The following is a 15,714-nucleotide window of genomic DNA, read 5'->3' as shown; positions in this document are numbered from 1 at the left end:
GCAAATTTGAGCATGCTAATTACTATGTAAACATTATACATGCTAATGAATTATCAGCATGTTCACACTGTTATTTTAGTGTGCCGACATTAGCTAACCTCTGGATTCTTGGTCTTGTTTATTACAGTAAATAAAGTTTTCCATAATTTAATTCAGGCATTATACTGTGCTGTAGTGTGATGTATAGGCATTCCTTTCTCACATTTTACTTGTTTTACAGTCTCCTGTGATACTGTTGATACTACCAGAGTTTTTGACAGTACTTGTTGGACAAACAAGTCCAAACTTTTTTGCTTTTAAAAGAAATTTCACAAGACTTCCATGACACTAACCCACTACCAGTGATGTCCTGATGTCCTAAAGTGAGGTCAGCCTGGGATCCTTAAACTCCATCTGCATGGAGTTACTATATCTTGGTACATGATGGTACTTAAATAATAAATGTTTCTTCAAATGACTGTAATAATGATTTATCTCAGTGGGTCATGTTAAGGACAAAACTCTGTTATTGTAGTAGATTTAAGATGACTGGAGGGTATTTCTTTTCTTACAAAATCTAACAACAAATGAATTTATGGTCTGTAAAAGACTATAATTTATTTCTTTAATAGTTCTGGACATCTGTCAGACTGTCTTGAACATCTATGATCACATTTATAACTAACAGATTAGTCAAGCTTGATACCTGCCAATCCTGTCTTTATACCAGTGCCTTGTTGGAAGGGAAAACTTGTAGAATTAGGCTTAGTACAACATTTGGTAGAACAGTTTTATGCCATTAACGGTAAAGAATCTCATATCTTACTGGTTTAGTAGGCATTCATATTTACTATTTACCACATAGTATCACATTTTAGAGATCTTAACCTTTCTACACAGTGAGACAGAGATTTTTACAGCATTTACTTTGTGTGTGCTGTAAAAAAAGTTTGGTGTTTGTGATTGATTTCAAAGGATATCCTGGTATAAGCATTGTATTGTTAAAAAACAAAAGAAGAAAAGATGTCAATCCTATACAGTGAATAACATGACTTCTATGATTTGGATAAATAACCACACAGAGAGAACAGGTTCAGCATTGATGTTTTACTAGAAAAAGAAACCAAATGGAAAGAAAGAAACAAAGGAAGAAAGAAACAGAGTGTTAAAGCCAGAGTGTTGACAGCCCAGCAGTCTGCTTTTTGCTGTCTACGCATGAAATCTTATTTGAGGTGGTGAAGAAATAAACAGTATCATGTTCAGTTTAACTGCCTGGTGTGTCTGGTCTGGTGATAGCTAGATCAGCGTTAACTGTCTCTTCAGAAATGTATCCACTGTAGAAATCCATCATTTCTCACATGTAGTGCTGCATTGATTCCCTGGACTGAGAGGAAGTGTTTGGAAAATGTCTATCTTGTTCTTTTCAGCCACAAAAGGGTTGTTTTAATCAGCTGTTTGAGATATTTTTATATTCATGTGTTTGTCTGATGAGATCTACTTGAATACATTTGATGCAGGACTGACGCATGATGATGTACTTTGATGAGTTTAACAAAAATGTGACTTTTTAAAAAAGAGATCAAGAATACTTTTTATGAAACGTTAAAGGTTAGAGCGTAAAAGTTATGTAATATTCAGAATGAAGAAACTCAGATTGTCAATTGGTGTTTTGAGTTCTCGATTAATCTCTATCCCACTATTTTGCAGTGTGTCCAGGAAGAAAATGTCACCGTTTGTCATTGTTGAGATGCACTTTGTACAGAGAGTTCTGTCTTACAGTGGGGACAGGAGGAGAGATGAAAGCAGAGGGGAAGGGAAGACAAAACAAGAGAAGGAACCAGATTTGAGAGGTGGGACAGAGGCAGTCCCACAGAGACAGTAGAATTATAAAAAAAAAGAGGACAAGGAAGAAAAGGAGAGGTGAGCAGGGCAGAAAACACATACAGTAGCATTCTGTATTATGACACAGTCCCTCTGTAAGTATCACCATCATGCTAAACTTGTATTCTAACAAAAAGACATAAAACAGCACTAATAGAAATATATTTTTCCCTTTCTAATTGTTTCTCAGATATCAATGTGATGTACTATATCCCCTAAGCCAGTGGTGAATGGATGATAGCAGGCTGCCATATAATATATAACAGATTTGAACAATTTTCTAGGATTGATTGCTCTTGCTGAGCACGATGGGTCCAATAATCTCCCCAAAAAGTGCAAACCCCCCTCAGGTAGAACCGGTGTTGGGAATTCAATCTGTAGCTGATTTATGTCTGGATGAGAAGACAAATGACAAAAAGTGCTGAGGCAATATTGAATGCAACACAAATGCTACAGTCCCCCGAAATGTCAGACAGGATTGTTTCACCACAGTACAGTTGTCAGAGCAGCCCATCCTCTCTAGAGGCCTGCATAAAAACGCTCTCATTGCATCAGCTTCAGTGTTGAATTCTGGAACCTGCACCAACAGATTTTGGGGTAAAAACACCAGTAGACGAAGAAAAGCAGTGAATAAACTAATGGTGCATCAGACAGACATGGGACAAAATAAAAATCATCAGAACCTCTCATGGTGCTGGAGTGATCACTCTGAGCTGACCCTGTGTATGCAACAATATGTGTGCGTGCGTTTTTCTACTGTACGTGTGTGTCCGTGTCAGTGCCAGATGGACATTCAGTGTTGGGTAGGACACACAGAGACGGTGGCATATTAATACTCTCAAGTTATCAAAAACAGCCATATAACAGAATGTATGCCATGGCCCTCTGACAATCAGTGATCAATGTTTTCTATAGCTCTCTATAGACGTATAGATATATATTTATTTGTATTATATATAATATGTAGATTTTATAAAAAAGATTTTATCTTAATTACAAGTAGTGGCATTTTCTTTTATATTCATTATTGCAATGAATTGTTATCTAAGATGATTAAAAAAGACAGGTGAGTTCTGTTTTGCTACGCAGTTATTTACAACAGTTTTAAAAAGCAAGCTTTCTGATATGATACTTTCCCCGGCCACTGGAAAAAGACTGAGGATCTCAAATGACACCCAAACTGACCATTAGATTCATTACTTAGAAAGAAATTGGAAATTGTACGTATAAGTCAAACAAAGCTCGCACAGCATAGACCAGTGGTTCTCAACCTTTTCGACTTATGACCCTTTAAACAAATGGTTCAGTCCTCTGGGCACTCAACTGTAGGCAAATGTGTGAAGAATAATGAGCTCTGATTTGCCTTTTCATTGCGAGGCTGCTCGGATTAATTATTCAAGAGGACTTCGAGTCTGAATGTGTTTCTAAATTTGAAAAGTTTTATCCAAAATATTTTAAACATCATTTTTGCTTTGCTATTTCCCCAATCAGTCACTCTCAAACCTCTGTAAGGTCCCAGTGTTCAGGTTGAGAAGCACCTTTGTTAGGTAGCCATTTGAGATCTGCCCATGTGTTTTATTTTTTCTTTTCACCACTGAATATACAGCTCAAACCTCGACTTTGCCACTTGGCAAAAAAAGTAATCATCAGTTTGCTATTTAGCATTTCTACTGTCATGATGATGTTGATGAAGGACTTTGTTAATTACTACTACTGTTTTTTTTTCTTCTTTTACAAACCCCTGTGTATTCTATGGCCGAGATGAGCCACACATATGTGTTCGAGGTTACTTCTGTTCTATATTGGCTGATTCTCTCACTGGTTTGGGGCGAGAAATCATTCTATATGCGCAGTAAGAAAGCATTTTCATTCAGTTTGAACAGTCCATGGCAAAGTAGAGGGTTTGCACAGACCGAATGTTCAAGCTTACAGTTTTCTGGTCTTCTAAGGGTGATATACCTGGCACTCTTTGCAGGCAAGTTAAGACGACGATGACCACGATGATGATGATGATGGTGAAAACAATGTTTGTCTTAGTAAGGCGTTGTCAAGGGGTGTGGCTGATCGGCCAACGTTGTCCAATGAAGACAGAGCAGGAACAGAGTTGTTTGGTTGTCTCTTTTTGTTGCCATCATCTTTATCACTATCATCATCATGATCAGTTTTGTGGTCGTGTTCACAGCTCGTAGTTCATTTCATGTAAGTCTGTGCTGGCTTTCCTGTCAGTTTGTCGATATCAGGATGGTATCCTCCGAAAAAAAAAAAAAATTTAAAATGAATGCTGCAGGCAAGTGTGATAGTTGTATAGTTGTCCGTTGTTTTTGTTTTTTTTTCTCACTGCTCACTCCACCGTTGTAATTCATTTGTCTCTTGTAAAATTAGTCAGTGGCAGCAGGGAAGTGAGATGATGATACGTAGTGTGTGTTTGTGTATTCAAGTGTGTAAAAATGTGTCTGAGTATTGATTTATGTGAATGTGTATTTGAGTTTCTGTAACTATATGCATCTTTGTGTGAATGTGTGTGTGTGTGTGTTTGTGTTGTGCACATGTGTGAGATCGTATGTAAGCACATGTCCTTGTCCAAGTCTGTATGTTTGTGTGTCGTTAAGGCACGGCAGGTGTTTTTGGTTTTCAGGGCAGTCCGGAAGAGACTACTGCAAGGCCGGGGTGTCGGAGGGAGGCGTGGCCAGCATGCACGGCTTTGGGGCAGTCTGGCGTCAGGACGCGGCCATTCTCCCCCACACTTCCTGTGATGGACAGACGGGCCTTGTTTCGCATGGCTTCAGAAAAAGACAGCTATACGAGGAGAGGCGGAGGGGAGGAAGAGGATAAGAGGGGGACAAAGAGGTGGGTCAGGGAGGAGACGGCAGAGTGGAGATTTTGTGTGAATAAAAATCATCTCATGTACATAGAAACTGTACAACAAATGCAAGACTGCATTAAAGACACACACACATGCACAAAACACCCTTATACATGCATGTGCCTATACAAATACCATAAACACAAGTATGCTAACAATAAGAAAGGTCTGAAGGTGCAATCACACATATAGTTGGAACAATTATTTAAAACTTTTTCTTTGTTGTATTTCAGTCTTTTTTTAGTTGTTCTTAGATCTTTATTACTTAATTATAAGAAAAGTAATGCTGAAACACTTTCAATAGATTAGTCAATCATCAAATTAACCAACATTTTGATAACTGATTAATCATTTAAGTCATTTCAAGCAGGAATGCCAAACATTTGCACTGGTTTCAGTTTCTCAAATATGAGGATTCACTGCTTTTCTCTGTTTTATAGTATTATGGAGGGTTTAAGACTAGCTATTTGAAGACCTCTGTGTTTACATTTTTTCATGCTTTTCTGACATTTTATAGACTGGATGAGTAATTGATCATTAATCAAAAATGTAAAAAAAAAAATGTCTGCAGATTAATGGTTTTGTAAATAAAATGAACATGTTAGTCGAGTGCTTGCTGCAGAGTACATGTTTCACCAAAGCATGAATCATCACTGTGTTTAGAAAAGGCCCAAGGTTTGGGTTTTCACATAATCTCAGGATGCTTATTTGTTATGCATCCAGGTTTGAATGGCATTTCTCTCCCTGTCCAAAACAAACTGAACTACAGGGAGAAATACCGCAGACTTCATTTGAATTAGTTCAAACAGGCGTGGTGTGAATGCACCCCAAACTACATGTTCAAATCTCACTAAAACGCTATCACTGTGCAAATGCTAACACCGTTCTAATAAAGGCAAAAGTAAAGGTAAAAGCAGGCAACAATCAACAAACATGTACAAAGTGGACAAGAAGATTTGGGTAGTAGACATCTGCATTTTAGGTGATCATGCATTTTGGGGGGTTTTAAGTTATCAGAAAAAATCAGGTGAGAATTTAAAAAGGATAGGTTTTGGAAGGTGACTTTGGAAAGACAAAAGGAAAACATAAAGGAGTGATTTTTCTTTCAGGGTTTCGGATTTATAAAGAGGGAGTGACTGACTATACTGCTCAGAGTAGGGTGACGCTTCACAGGGACCGGCTACTCCATGATGTTTCAGTAAGAACTGTGCTGCTACTGTTAGATAAAATATCTCTGAGAGACATTTTTTTCAGAGTGACAGCTGTGCATTTTTTTTTAAAGTAATAAGTTCAAGAGGTGTTGCTTGTGCTGTGATTTTGAAATTTGTTAAAATTCCCCCCATTTATGCTACACTTGCACTGCAGAGGGTATTATACAGAATTAATTTGCCATCCAAAGAAGCTCTGTAAATTATGCAAGGAAAGGAAACATGGTTGGATACTATAGTTTGGCAGGATGGATGTGTTACATTATAGCTTTCTTTTAAAAGAAGCCATGTGACGCTCTGCTTATAAACTACTGGTCTTTATACTAAAGTCTTGGAAAATAAACTTTTTGGGCATATAGATTGCTATAAATAAGCTTTTAGAGGTACTACTTGCCACGACAGTTTACTCTACATTAACAAACAGCCAACAGTGTTTAGTATTACACTGCTGGAAACAGAAGAAAAAGTTTTAATGAGTGCTTTCATACTATTAAAAAGTAAAGCACATGGAATAGATAACTCTAAAATTATAGTATCTGGGGTGAGTTTAAGGAAAGACAAAAGCAAGATAAGTACAGTCCAGAGACTTTGCATTGCAGGCTACAGTCACTGTTAACATCGGTGTCATTGCTTTCGAGAGTAATCCAAAATGGACTTCTTTCAAAATGGTTTATCTGTGGTAAACGTTACACCTCATTTAAAGTTTGCACCATTGTCTTTACAGATAACAGCTGACTTTTATTGTACTGCATTTAGCTGTTTTTTCTTTTGCATGTTGGTGACTGATTGATCCTGCTAATTATTTCAAGGCGATTATCAAATATGTGATGCTACTGAATGGTCTGCTAAGCAGATCATCAAAAATGAAGTCCAGTCTTTCCTTTCACTTCGGTTAATTGCTCTTTTACATCAATACACATGAGTCATGATTTTACAACATCACTGAGTAGCCGTTCTATATGAAGTGTTTGCTTCATCAATTATTCCTCTATAACTGGGCTGTTTTGAAGTTGTCAGGGCTGGAATAAGTCAAAGTGCTTGTTTGGACTGTCAACAGCAGGGGTGCACAACTCTAGTTTATGAACAACACATAAAAGGTGGATGGGAAACAGTGCTGGCTATGAGCCACCAGAGCTGGGAAATCTCAATTCAACAAGAGTAAACTAGCTAATGTGTGCACAAGATGATTATCACTTGTGTACCCTGGGTTGTTATTGCTAAATTGAACTTTTAGTGTAAATATTTCTAGTCCTGGCCTGCCTGACTTACATTTGAAATAAAATACCTAATAAATGCGACTCTATGACTGCATATCAGGTAATCTAAATATAACCAACACAATTATTATGATTAGTTACTGTTTTTAGCTACCATCAAGACTAGAAGTTAAGATTAGTCAACATTTCTCCAGATAAGGGACCGACTAATAACTTGCATTTTTGAGATAAACCATTGGTAGGTTGTAAAGGTATTCAGGATTTTAAAAAAACTTAAAACATTCAAATGATTGCTTCAGGTTGACTAGTATCTATGAACCAAAATTAAAAGCAATTAAAAACTGCTACTGGGGAAAAATAAACCATCCTGCTATTTAATTTGTTCACTTAATAGCTCCCTGATAATAACTTGTACATGTTACCTGAATTCACAAGATTAAATCTCTATTTTAAGGGAATGTTTGCTCAAAAGTCAAAAGCTGAGACTCATCCTGTATAAATTTGAATTGGCTCAGTGGGAACTGGCCTTAACAGGCACAAACAGGGTATTTTCTGCTTTCATGCCCACCTCACAAATTACTTCATCCATACATTTCTCTGGCCTTGTGGTGGTGCTAGTGGTATTACTGTGAAGCCTTGTTATGAAACTTGTTGCAAAAGACTAGACATCCACTGAAATCAAGAATATCTTAGAGTGTTTTTCTCCCTGAGATGTCTATCACATTATGGCTGAAAAAGTATTAGCCAGACCCAAATTGATGAAAATTGGTGTCCACACACTAGCTAATTAACTTGTAGCTGGAAGCAGTCACAATTTAATGAGAAGCACTACATAACAAACTTTTGCTCTCAGGATAGTGAAGTAGACCATCTCTACAACCTTAAAATAGTTTGACTAAAGAAAATACTGAAACATTAGAGGAAAATCTCAGCATTGAGATTCAGGTTTAGTATTAATGAACTTGAAACTTTTATACTTTACTTTCATGTATGCTGATTATCATTATAACTAGAATATATCAGGAAATCCCTTTCATTCCATTCTTATTCTGATGATGGTGTTAATAAAAAGAAGTCCAAAGGGCACTTTATATGTACAATATTTGAGCTAAAATAATCAGTCAAGTAATTGATGAGCCAACAGAAAAGTAATCAGCAACCATTTTGGCAATTGTTTAAGCAAAAATGCTAAACATGATGTGAGGATTTGCTGCTTTTCTCTGCATTTTAGACTGTAAACAGTATATCTTTGAGTTTTTACAAAACAAGTAATGTTCAGGAAACAGTGATGGGTATTCTTCACTACTTTTGACATTCTATGGACCAAATAATGAATTGATTCATTGAGAAAACAATTAGCAGATTAACTGATAAGGAAAATAATAAGCAGCAGCCCTACACTGTATATAAACAGAAAACGTATTTAATATGTCAGCCCCCGAGGATGGAGTTGTGCATCCCTGCGTCATTATTGTTTTGTCAACTGTTTAAGCTAAAATTACAATGCAGGTGCCTAGTTAAGTCATCAGCCATGAGCATCACCATCACTGTCATCATCATCATCATTATCATCATCATCATCACCATCGTCATCATCTGCAGCCAAAGACGATGGAACCAAATCTGTAGTCACAGAAATCTAACCCCAATCTGGTTTAACCATACATTAACAACCAAACAAAAACTCCAAAATCTAAAAAAATATTGAGGCCAATAATAAACAAAACAGCCAAAATAAACTTTCACGAGACATAAAAAGCTACATTGGTTCCACAATGCTTGACCACATCCTCATGACCACATGAAGAACAACACGGTATGCGTGGGGCTGCTGCGACAGCCTCTACATCGACAATACAATAATCTACAGCACCACCACCATGATCAACACCACCATTACCCCACCTATATGGGAGCCTCTAAATCCTACCCCTATATCTTGACCCCCTCGGAGCCGTACACGTTGTACCCCTCCCTATAAGTGGCTAGATTCTGGGTGCTGGGGGAGGGGCTGGGGCAGTGGGGGGGGCTAAGGTCCACCTTCATGCGCTTGGCTTCGGCCCGTGACTTGTAGCAGAACTCGACCAGGGCCACCAGCATGGCCAGGCCCAGGCCGCCCACCAGGATGTAGAAGACCCCGGCTACGTTGGACAGGCTCAGAGCCTGAGACGACTTGTCCTGGAGAGTGGGAGAGGGACGTGTTTGGGGAAAGAGTGAGGTAGGAGGTGGAGGAGGAGTAAAGACCAAGTTTTGGTGGAGTTGGAGGACAGATGTAGGGGAAGAGGAGGAGAAGCAAATGTAGAGGGTAAAACATAAAAAAGAGGAGGGAAAAAGTGTGTAGTAGAACAATGATAGATGAAGAAGATGGTGTGATCAGGAATGGAAAGGCAGATGGGATAAGAGGTGGAGGGAAAATATGGAGAGGTGGGAAGAAGAGAGAATAACAGAGAGAAGTAACAGGGAAGAGAAAATTAAGGAGGGGTAAGAGGAAATGTGAGAGTAAAGAAGTGTAAAGAAGTGGGGGAAAAGCAGACAGAGAAAATAGGGTACACAGGGTTAGACAAAGAGAAAAGGAGATCTCAAAAAAATATGAAAAAAAACATTAGACAGATTTTGGGATTATACAGTTACTATTGTACTATAACATGCTACTGACAATATGGCACAATTTGTTATCACTTAATTATAAATGATAATTATCACATTCTACTTCTACAACTACAATTACTACTATTGTCACCACAACAGCTACAACATACTGTACATATACTACACAATAAAACAGTCATTACAACTACAGAACACATTTCTACTGTAACATAATGATATCAGTTAACATCTAATTTAACAAGTCAAAAAGAGTGTATATCTTTTTTATTAAATAAATAACAGAGCAGGCTTTAATCTGAGTGGTGATGACATTTCATTGCTGTTTTAATGAAATTTTAAGGCTCCAGTAGTCTATTCTAAACATCTAGAACAACTCCCATGTTCTACATTGTAAAAATCCTAACAATGTTCCTGTCTAACAACTTCTTTAATACTCTGAAATATAACTGTAATAAATGCTTTTAACAGGGGAGATAAAGGATATAAATTAGCTGTAGCACTTCAATAACAAATGATAATAAAAATACAGTAATTCTTCATCTCACAGGTCCGTAATTTCCCATTTTGGAGGAAACTTCATGTAAAAAAAAAAATGTAATTATAAGGAAAATAGAGATAAAGTTCTAGTTAGAATTGAGTGGAGCTGCTTTGAGACTGTGAGAAGTTGTTGATTTCAGGATAAGTAATTATTCATTAATTACTACTACTACTTTATTCTCCATATATATTGAATTGTTTTCTCACCATCTGCATGTTCGGCTGACTAAGAGACTCTGGTTACACTACCAATTCATATGTATTAGCCTAAATAATGAACACTGCCCTCTATTTTACTTATAATTACTACAAAATTACAAAGTTTTCTCCAGGAAACTTTCTAGGAAATGATTAGAAAATGATGGACCCATAAAATAAAGCATTACAAAGAAATTCTCCCAAGTTATAGAAATAAATAGGTAGCCTAGTCCTGATTAAATCTCAAACATAAAATCAATAGTCGGCTGTTTCTAACAAGATATACTAATAGTGCTAATGAGACAGTGGTATTCAAATCTGGTGGGTGAGTTTCAGGCTAACAAAAATGAGCTAGTGTATGAGTTCAAAGCAAAAACATGAAAGTGACAACTGTCTGATGGTAATCAAAGTTTATCTCTCTGATGCTAATTGTAATGGAGATGAGATTGCCACAGATTGCTACAGAAACTGAACAAGAATTTGAGTTTAATCTGATGCATGTTTAGGTAAATGTGGTCCACCATCAAAATAGAAATAGGAAGGAAGTAGTTTAAATGGACAGTTCAGTTCAATGTGGAGCACATTCAAGATACTGTATGTTTCAGGTTATTTGAGGGTATTTAAAATGCTATTGCTAAAACAGTAGTTGCAGTAATCTGGAGCGTATTCAGGATGAGAGTTTCAGGCTAGCGTTCTGTGGGCCGCAGCAGCGTGAGACTGACCTTACTTCCAGAGTCCTTGGGTCCACATTCTCCCTTGTCATACCACCATTTGTTTTTCAGTTTGTCTAAGACGCCTGCTTCGCTCAGTTTCAAAACTGCAAGGTTTACCGGGGTTCTTCGCGTGTAAAAATAACATAAATAACATCATAGGTCATGTTATTTTATGTTATTAGGGTATTTCACATTTGCATTTGCACAGCTCAGTCACATAGAAAGGTACTTTTGTTCAGATCAAGTGACCTAGTATGGATCCCACTGAGTACATGTGTGTATGCTCGTTGAGGAGGGGCTGGGGGGAGCGAGGAGCTAAGGCGAGCTACAGACATATGAGTGGGACCCACCTTTGTCGCTTTAGGTAACACACCCATACTGCCCCAGCTGAACCTTTACCAAACCAGAGGCAAGTACTGTTAAGCCAGGACTATTGACATCGGGCCAGCACTGTGCTACGACTGGGAGAGCGAGCTACAGATGTGGAGCTGAGGGTTCAATTCTTCTGGCTTCGGAAGTCGGAGTAAGCTCCTATCTTGTTACAGGTACGATCTTTTCTTGTTACACTCAGATCTCACTTTCCATTCCAAATTTCTCCACTGTATTGTAACTAAACTAATTCTTAAAACACTGAGGCAATGCTTCAAATTTTGCAAGAAGCCTGGTGGGCTGGAAAATGGTTTTACCTCTAAATTTAGGGATCGCTTAATTCCAAAATATTCAATTCTATACTGCTATTGTCTAAAAAGTTAAAAGAAAGTAGTATACATGTTTGATATTAAAAAGAGATACATAGAACACTGTAGAAACCATTAGTTGTACTATTCTTCTACACAAAAAGAATAATGAAAATTGAACTAAAAATACTCAGAATATAATATCTGAAATCCTACAAATGAACAAGAGATGTAGGAAACTTTATCCTGTAATTGCATTCTGCTTCTATCAATTATTCATCCTCCCCTCTGCCAAGTCAACCTGAGCCTAAAGGAATCTGAGAGCTACGATTTCACTTGGGTCTCGTTTTTCCATTAAACGTTTTAAAACCTGTTTCAACTGTCATGTTCTTGAGCAGCGGATTCTCAGTTGGCATTTTGCCTCTCCCTCTTTTCTCTCCTCTCCCCAGAGCTGCCACTAGGGGGCGAATATTCCTGCCTTGACAGTAATTCCTCTCTTTCTTTTTGCATCTATCCATCACCGAGCCCTCTTCCCATTACCTCACACTCTGCAAGGCAGGACCAGATCAGTACCAAATATATTTGAAAACATTTTTATGAGATGTGCTTGATTTCTCTTGGCAGGCACTCAACCACAATGAATTTCTCTGCATGATATTGAAAAATAACCTTATTTTCTGATGATTCCAAATAATTGATCTAGTATATAAATCTTTAAATGCATTTGAAAACATTTTTGTTATCTTTTGGGCTTCCAAATAGCATAGCCGATTGATTTCTTTCAAAAATAATTTTATTTTTGGAGGTTTTTTGTCTGTGTCTCAACAAGCTGTTGTACCTTTGTCACTGGGTCTGAACCTTTTATATAAAAAGGCACACACCGCTGACAACAGATGCAACATGGTGCCGATGTTTGAGGCCGCAGAGTGTCTCAGGAGATTTCAGGGTGTCACTTTGTACGTTCCTTGACTCTTTGCCAGGGCAGATGCATGCATTACACTCTGAGACGGGGGCCGTCGCGGGCTTTCAAGCCGGTGAGAGGCCCCCGTCCCCTAGTGGTGGGGTGGGCAGACAGAGAGGGCTAACCTTGGAATCCCCTCCCCCGCTGCCACATTCTCCTTTGTCATACCACCACTTGTTTTTCAATTTGTCCAACAGGCCCTGCTCGTTGAGCTTTAGCACGGCCAGGTTGACCGCGTTTCTTAAAGTAAAAAAGGGGGGACAGATAAGATAGTTTGGTCAGAGCAGAGGATGGAGGGACAGACAGACAAGATGGACGTGGACCACAGGAAGGAGGAAGAAGGGAAGGGAAATGAGAAGCAAAGGGAGCAAAGGGAGGAGAAATCAGAAGGGTTGAGAGCACAAAGGTGGGTTAGTGGGGAGGGATGCACCTAAGACAATGCTCTGTCTTACTCTTTCTCTTTGACTTTCACTTCAAATTTATTTCTGTTTATTTCACTTTTTCTGCTTTTTATAAAAAAAGATTTTCAATTATTTTTGTGCTCTGCTGTATCTTTCCTCTGTTGCTCTCTTGTACTGGGCTGCACTCACAGAGAATGCTCCACGGTGAGTGTCAGATTGCTGGTATAAAGTGTGTTAACCAGGTCTCTGCAGCATGCTGATGATGCTCTTGTCTTCTCTTGCTGCTCCCCTGCTAGTCTCAACATGCATGCGTGTGTGTGTGTGTGTGTGGCTACAGTTTCCTACAGGCCTCCTGCTCACACCCCTGAAGGGATTGACCTCCAAATAAATTTCAGGGACACAAGGCTAAATATCAAACATTCATGCTGTGTGTGCACATGTACTCAGCTCTGTATATCTGGCAGGTTTATTACAAGAGGAGCTGGACCTGAGTTCAGCTACTATAGGGAAGTGATTAATAAATGTGGTGTATGACTGTGTCTGTCAAGGGATCATATCAATGTTTTTTGCAGATTTTAGCTGATTTGCTATCAGTAATATAAATACTATCAGTATACTTTACATTGTAGCTGTTTATTTTGTAAAGCTAATCATAACTTTTTAGATTGGTGACTGTTTTTTCCACACTATGTCAACCACTGGCTTCTGTTTATTTTACTATACAATGGAAGTAAACTTGCAGGTATTCGAAACCCACTGGAGATAGGTAGATTAGTCATCTTTATTTTTTAAAATGCAGCCTAAAGCATGGATTATTTAGAAAAAAGTTTTGTAGGTTCTCTCAACACTTGATGATCAGTTGCTAAACAAAAGAATCTGCTTCATTGCCTTCTAGTTTTGATTTTTCAGCATCATACTGCACTATATGAATGTCATTTAGCAGCAAACTCTCAGATCTTAGATATTAGTGCTTCTCACTGGCACCCAGAAGACCTAATCCATAATATCTAATGTCCTACTATGCAACAATAACATTAATTGACAGAATAATAAAGAAGACAAAATGGTCACTATGTTATATTAAATCTTGAGTTGATTTTGGCACTGTACTGAACTGAAAGCAATGGCTGTCTAGAAGTTAGAAAATATGGATTCAATTTAAACAGTGAGCTTTAAAAACTGGTTGGCAGTATTGTAAAGTATTTTCCACATTGCAGCAATATTTAGCTGAAACATGCAAAACAATGGCCTTTACAAATATCTCTCTTGATTGCCTCAGTACATTGCCTATGTTCCCTTATAGTTTATATCTTGCATTTTGTATGTAATGGTACACACCTTAATGTGAATATTTTTGTATTTGTTCTGAATAATGTGAACAGTTTTGTTTTTATTATGAATAATATGAACATTTTTGTATTTTTTGTTATATATATTTTATATTTTATATTTTGTATTTATTGTGCACACTCATCTCGTCTATGTTACACTGTGGACCTGGAGGAACAAAATTTCAATTCTCTGTATGTGCTGCACATACTGTGGATTGACAATAAAGGTTGACTTGCCTTGACTAATAATGTTCACTGTCAACTGTCTATAAAACAGGACTCTGGGAGCTGAATGATTTTATCAATTTATTCCCACCATGTTCCTTCTAAAATGTATTTTGTCCTGTCTCCCTTTTCTCTGGTATGTCTCTCCCTATTTGCAGCTACCTGTAAAAGACTTTCCTGTTCTCCCTTTCTCCTGCCACCTCCCTCTGCTGAACACACTTTTGTTTGTGAGACGCTGTAATCAGCGACGCTAATCTCAACAAAAAGGTCACGGTAGACACCGCCTGCTTGTTTGTTAGTTTGCCCCTTTGTCTGTACACCTGCCTATCTGAAAGTCCCATCTCATCTTGGAGTGTGTTGGTACAGTAGACTGTGGGTTATAGAGGGGCTTGTGAGTGGAAGGTTACTGTTTCACGACCAGGTAGGTAAATAAAAGTAGAGCACTGTTCTCACTCAACTGCTACTAGCAATGTGCCACTAAACACGGGACAAGGGGTGATTGTGATCTGATGTTTATCCATGAAAGACATCATTTTCTATTGGCTATTTCTATTTGCAATTTTGATAAACATTGTACCTGAATATGATTAAAATTAGCAATCTATCACTTCTAATTTGGAGGGGGAAAATGTTCTGAGTAAAGATATTCAAGAGATTTAGAGAAAGACAGCATTCTCAGGGGTGATCTAATCTACAAGCCATGACTAATCACATTAACGTAAGAGGTATGGATGAAAACAGTTCAAACATATCAAGAGTCATATCAAAAATAGCTGTACTTCATTAATCATACATCCCTAACATTCATTTTAATCAACAGAGTATTCATTCTCCGCATCAACATCATCAAGTCAAATTAAGCCTGTGATTAAGTGCAGCGAGAGAAGAGGCAGGCTCACCTGACGTGCACACT

The 15,714-nt window shown here is 37.9% G+C and overlaps 1 protein-coding gene across 4 annotated transcripts in view; it reads right to left on the bottom strand.

Annotated features, from left to right (window-relative positions):
- Positions 1-1,027: 1,027 nt before the first annotated feature.
- gria4a (glutamate receptor, ionotropic, AMPA 4a) overlaps positions 1,028-15,714 on the bottom strand; it is a 107,340-nt gene continuing 92,653 nt past the window's right edge. The window contains exons 16-18 of one of the 4 annotated variants that reach the window (XM_042415475.1): positions 12,970-13,084; positions 9,189-9,326; positions 1,028-4,656 (exon numbers count right to left, since the gene is read on the bottom strand). In XM_042415475.1, coding sequence (XP_042271409.1) covers positions 4,492-4,656; positions 9,189-9,326; positions 12,970-13,084 — 418 coding nt within the window. In that variant the 3' untranslated portion in view covers positions 1,028-4,491. Of the gene's footprint in view, positions 4,657-9,078; positions 9,327-11,215; positions 11,331-12,969; positions 13,085-15,714 lie in introns of those variants that run through there. The other 3 variants (XM_042415469.1, XM_042415470.1, XM_042415471.1) reach the window with 3 other exon arrangements.

The sequence above is a fragment of the Thunnus maccoyii genome, chromosome 6 (genome assembly GCF_910596095.1).
Source record: "Thunnus maccoyii chromosome 6, fThuMac1.1, whole genome shotgun sequence".
In the NCBI taxonomy this organism is placed as follows: domain Eukaryota; kingdom Metazoa; phylum Chordata; class Actinopteri; order Scombriformes; family Scombridae; genus Thunnus; species Thunnus maccoyii.
This window is presented reverse-complemented; position numbering and strand designations above follow the sequence as displayed.